Source organism: Cryptomeria japonica, chromosome 11 (assembly GCF_030272615.1).
Source record: "Cryptomeria japonica chromosome 11, Sugi_1.0, whole genome shotgun sequence".
Classification (NCBI taxonomy): Eukaryota; Viridiplantae; Streptophyta; class Pinopsida; order Cupressales; family Cupressaceae; genus Cryptomeria; species Cryptomeria japonica.
In genome coordinates, this window is record NC_081415.1 from 110,750,458 (window position 1) to 110,756,644 (window position 6,187).

The 6,187-nt window shown below is 34.5% G+C and overlaps 1 protein-coding gene across 1 annotated transcript; it reads left to right on the forward strand.

Moving 5' to 3' along the window:
• The first annotated feature begins 3,169 nt into the window (after nucleotides 1–3,169).
• Nucleotides 3,170–4,874, forward strand: LOC131037653 (putative UPF0481 protein At3g02645). The gene is made up of 2 exons (XM_059214295.1): nucleotides 3,170–3,421; nucleotides 3,567–4,874. Exon 2 carries the CDS (start codon nucleotides 3,626–3,628, stop codon nucleotides 4,727–4,729), a length of 1,104 nt encoding a protein of 367 aa, XP_059070278.1. The 5' UTR covers nucleotides 3,170–3,421; nucleotides 3,567–3,625; the 3' UTR covers nucleotides 4,730–4,874.
• The last annotated feature ends 1,313 nt before the right edge of the window (nucleotides 4,875–6,187 follow it).

The window sequence follows — 6,187 nt, forward strand, 5'->3', positions numbered from 1 at the left end:
ACATATGTCCATATTGTTACATTCCACTTGTATCCTATATATTTTAATGATGTTTAAATACATTGATACTTGTTGCTTTATATTGTCGAACAATGATTCTTAATGCACATGTTAGTGATTTGGTTTTAATCATTATAACATATGAGTTAATTTTTATCAATGTATGCAAATGTTAGTGTTATGATAATGATTTTTGACCTAGTTGATGCAGGAAAATGGTCATCCTCCGAATAAGGAGGGAAAGTATCAACAAGAACAAGAGTTAACAAAAGAAGGACCTAAAGCCATCTAGAACCTTAACCTATAGTTATAGACTTGTTGAGATGAGTAGGGTTTGGTACCTTCAGTTTAGTGTTTATCCTGGAAAACCTTAAGGTCACTCTAGTGGTTGGTGTTGTTTCATCCTTGTCATGGATTATGTTATTCTTTTAAAATAAAGTATAATTTAAAATAATTGAACAAATAATTATGATCCTTTGGTTTAAATGTTAATGATTGTTTTGATAAGATGAATACATACATGATTATGTGTGAGTATAGCAAAAAGAGTTTACACATGCAATCTAAAAACACATTCAATAATGAAACTGCTTGCTCAGCCAGAAGTACTAAAGAAAGAAAGAAATGATTAAGCTTTGGTTTGAGAATTTCTCTAAAATTCTTTGCCACTGATGACTTTAAACACGCTGCTACGATAAAATACACAAATTCCTCCAAATTTGCAGAGCATATAAGCAACAACTTCTTCGAAATTTCACAGTATATTTCAAAACACTCTAAAACCAAATTCAACGGAGAGAAAAGTTCAATTTTAGCAAGGAGAAAGATAATATAAACTTTCAGTTACAAAACCGATTCTGATCAAATTGAGGACAAGATTATTTCTCTTCTCTTTTGAAGCGTTCAAAATGTAGATGAGAGTAAACTCTAGACATAGTCTAACCGATGCAAAAGATATTTATATAATTTCCACCTTCTGGGCGGTGGAAGACTCCGACTGCAACAAGCAATGACAGGGAAGAAGGGAATGAATGGAAACACCTCGAACATATGAATATAGTTGAGAACTTTAAAGAAGGATAAATTTTTTATCGGTGCTTGAACCTTTGTCAACCAAGAGTTTGGTATTGTGCAGTTCTGTAGTCACCCTTGTTAGGTGAGTATTGAATGTCGTACGCTCTGTGTAAAGATTTCCACATACTCTATATTTTACACCTATCAATATCTTATTCATTCATCCTCCAAACTGCTTACGTGCAGAGAAAAGGTACCCAGAGCTGCAGCGAAACATACAACTAAAGTTTAAACGTGACGTATAGGTTCCTCTACGCTATGTTGAGTTAATGCCAAAAAATTCTTCATGACAGACGAATGCCATTATCTCTACTTCTACGCACAATTTGACATGCTAAGTTGACTCGCATTGAATGCTGAAATGAGACGTGCTACAGCTGTATTTGAACACGACAGGAAGAAAATCATAGCACGGCTTTTACGATCCAACCTTATCCTAAGCAACGTACGGGCTGCAAATGAAAATGGAGGGTGTTGATTCTTTCGATCGTCTTGCACTGCTGAAACAGAATATCAACCATTGATGCACAATTAGAGGATGTCCATTTCAAATAAGAGATACTTTGGGCGTAATTATTTATCTGGTTTGTCCCAAGTAAGTCTTGAGATCAATTCTCTCCGTGTTGGACAAACCTACTGATTTTTCGTCATTATCCAAAAAAGAATATTGAACATTAAATCAAGTAGGTTCCTAGATCAATTCTTTGTGTGTTGGAGAAACCTACTGATTTCTTGTCATTACCGAAAAAAGAATATTGAACATTAAATCAAGTAGATTCCGAGATCAATTCTTCGTGTGTTGGACAAACCTACTGATTTCTCGTCATTACCCAAAAAAGAATATTGAACATTAAATCAACAAACATTAACACAATTATTTGAAAAATATTCAATTACTGAGTGGCCTCCCCTAATAAAGATATCTCCAAATTTCTTCTTCAACCATAACTTAGAGATTGCATATTAACTAGCCATATGTTTTAGACAATATCATTGACTGATTTAGTTTTGAATTTTGTAAATGTGAATAAGTTTATTAATGACGTAGGCACGAGGGGGGCTTCCTAACAAATAGAGTTGGAGGGCCCATGAATTTATTTTTAGGAATTATTTGTGGAGCCGCTGGCCCCATGAATATTTATCTTTGCTGCTTATTTTTAAACAAAACATTTTAATTACTTATTAATACTAATTTGTGCACTTATTGAAAAACAAAATAGAAATAAAATCTTAAGGAAAAAAGGGAGAGCAAATTGTGGAGCCACCTGACACTTTTGTTAATAAACAAGTCAGTGCTTATTTCCAGCCCCCTTTTCTTCCATGGCTTATTTTTAAATTTAAGCAGCCCATGGGAACATAAAGTTAGCTCCACCCCATTTTCACCTCTTAAATTTGTTTGCCTAAAAAGTAGGAGCTCTTATTTTGTAGGAAATTTTTTTAAATAATATGACAAAAACAATATATATTCCTTAAAAGCCTCTTCATAAGACCCCAGACTTACTAGTCAAGTGATTTCAACTTTGTGAATATCCCTGTCAAATTTAAACAGAGATTTTTTAAACTAACCAACACCGTGCATGTTCGTGATAACACAAAACAAATGGTTGCATATGCTGATAATATACAACTTAAACAAAAAAATTAGAACTTTGTTTTCCCAGCACAACTAAATGACAAGGATTAGTAAGCAGCCTGGCCTATTCTTCATGTTCATGCATTGAAGGGGAGCTTGTATAAAAAAGCCTTTGAAGCATTAAAGGGCACATAAAATCAGCATTTAAATATGTTTTATCATGTGATCAACGATTATTCCTTTAATTTATAAAGGATCTCCGTTGATGGACGAGTTGGGAGACACTATGCTATCAAATTGTTGTTTTCTACACTCTGGAGCAATTGGTGGCCCACTGTCTATACAAAAACAGGCGGCGTATCAAATTAATATCGTGTTTCTTGTTTGCAATTGGGAAGTGCTTAGTAGGAAACTACTCAAGGGAATCAAGGAAAGTTCTATAGTCAAATATACAGAATGTACTCCTCAAAACATATGACTAAGGAATTAAAAGTATTAAGAATAGGACCACATGATTCAAGTTTGCACAAAAGTGGTATAAATATCTACGAATATAATGATGAGTTGCTGGATCCCAACCCATTTCCTAATTTTACTGTTTGAATGTCAAAAAAGATGACAGTTCCTAAAGTGGGGGTTTCTCAATGGCTGGAACAAATAAAGAACACACAAAAGAAGGGAGAAGATCAAGGCATGGCATCTCATGTGCATCCATATATCTTCACCATACCAGAGCCCCTGTGTATTGAAAGGCCAGACGCGTATATGCCACAGGTAGTTTCTCTTGGAACATACCATCATCTTAAACTTGAACTGTTTGAGTCTGAAAGATACAAATCTAAGCTTACTATACAAGTTGAGAAAAAAGCAAAGGGAGGGGCTTTTGAGGATTTGGTTAAAGATCTAACTAATATTGCAGGGGAGATAAGGAACAGCTACAATGATGAAATTGAATGTGGAGATGAAGTATTAGGATGAATGATGGCTCGAGATGCTGTATTTATCCTGGAGTTTATTGGTTGTTATGACCAATATGAAAGCCCTAGAATTCAACACACAAACCCTTATTTTCAGAACATGGAAGCTGTTTTTCACCCAGAAAGGAAGAGCCCTTTGTTCTTCCCACTTCAGGCTGATATATTTAAGCTGGAGAACCAAATCCCACTTTTCATTTTGAAAAAAGTTTTGGAATGGCAAACTGGGTCAGATAGTCAAGCTTTAGACAGGCTTCAAATGACTATTTCAAGTGCCTGTAAAAATTTCTCCCCTTTCAAGCATGTTGGAGATTCTTATCGTTCTTATACACGAGAATCCTACAATGATTTGCTTGATGAGAGACACATACTGGAATGCCTTTATAATTTCATCGTGCCGAAGACAAATCCTGCTCGGACTAGTGTCACCATCGGAGATGATCATAATGAAATTATACCCAGGAGCGTTGTTTTTAAGTTTCTTCATCAGATGACATCAAGATTTAGGGGGCTTTTGTCTCAAAAATCACGTAAAGCTGAAATAAATCTCCCAGCAGCAGCAGAATTACACAGGAGAGGGGTGAAATTTTCTCCTTTCACTTGGGCATCCGAAGAGATAAGGTTTGATAGAGCCAGCTCTACATTGTTCCTCCCTTGTATAGAGATGGATTACAAAACAGATGTTTTCTTGAGGAATATGGTGGCACTGGAAGCATTCATGAAGTGGAAAAGTAGAGTGTTTACTTGCTATGCAGACCTGATGGACAGATTGGTCGACACTCCTAATGATGTTGCAGTTCTGAAGAAAGATGGTCTCATCCATAGTAGTTTAGGAAGTGATAAAGAGATAAGCATTCTATGGAATGGTATCCGCAGATCAATATGGAGGAGCCCATATGATCCTATCGACAATACAATCATGGCTGTAAATGAATATTACAGAAGTAGGTATGGAGTTCTATTTGGTGAACTCGTACAAGAATATTTTTCAAAGCCATGGCGAGCTGCATCAGTGATTGGAGCATGCACTTTGCTCATTCTGACTTTCGTGCAGACATTATTATCATATTTTCAACTTTATCAACAATGTGAATGCAAGTGCACATAAATTCCCTTTACAGTATTTCATGCTTGAGGCTTCAATTCCTGCTTTCTGTAATACATTCCAGGTTGTGAGTTCAAGGCCTAGCCAGTCCAGCTTTGTGTAGGTCATGAACACCATTTATATATATATAAATATAGATATAAATTAATTTGGTTGTGTGAGTCTTATAAAGCTTGTGCGGAGCAATGCTTATCCGTCAGAATCTTCGAATTCAAACATGAGTTTTTTAAGTTATTGCAAAGTGATAGGCATCCTTTTTAGAGTTTATGTTTTACAATCTTTAGGAATTTTGCACTGCTTTCCCAACAAAGTAACCCCCCAATCTATTAGTGAGATGGTATATATGCCACATATAAACTAATTTAAAGTTTCAGCTTAACTGATTATTATTGTAGAACCAAGGTTACAAGTGAATAACCCTACACAGAAGAGAAATTCAATTCATTTTTAAGTGTAGTAACCTATTAACATACTTCAAGTTCGGATTAACAAATAATTCATCTCTCTTATTGGCGATCTTAACTTTTGTTAATTATATAATATTGAAAAATATTTTGTAAATCTAAATCATTGATCTGAACTTGATTACATTAATAATATGCTTCCATAACATTCTTAATGGCCCTGTTCGCATGCCCATTCAATCTTAGGGAGCAAGTGCTAGTTAATACATTAGCTTTCAATGTTAAAAAAAATTGCAAGAGTTAAGGATGTCCTGCCTCAAAAGGCCAGTAATAATTAGTATTATGTAACCAGCACCCAAAAAGAACCTAATCCAGAAAATAAAACTAAATGATTAAAAATGTGTAACTGCTAAAGCAATTTTTTAATTTTCATTCTCATAGGTTCATCTTATGCACATGCTGAGTTGTCAGAAAATTTGAATTCAAACAATATTTGTCAAGTTTCCCGCAGAGTGATAAGCATACTTTTTGGAGTTTATGTTTTACATTCTTAAGAATTTGTCACTGATTTTTCAACAGAGTCATATCTGCCACATTAAAACTAGTTTAAAGAACTTGTTATTGTTGTAGAATCAAGGTTTAATGTATATTCAAATTTTTTAAGGTAACAAGAAAATAACCCTGCAGAGAAGAGAATCTCAGGCTACAAAACAAAAAAGATGAAAAATCATTTTCTGTAATTTGCAATCTAGGTTAGTCCCTAAATAAATAAGCATGATTCAGGGATCAGTATTTCATGGAATCAAAACATAAACGATAATGATTTTCAGGGTTTATGAGGGATCCAGTTGCAGAAAGCAGGTTTCTAGGATCTGAAGCATTAAAGACATTTACAAAGAGTATTCTAGTGACATGGTTTGCATTCTTTTGTCTTATGATCTTAACCTTATCCTGATCTGAAAAAAAATTCTAAGCCCAACCTTACCAGTCAAGCCACAACTGAGAATTTAAATGACATTTTATACAAGATAATAGGTATTGAATTTATGGACATTTG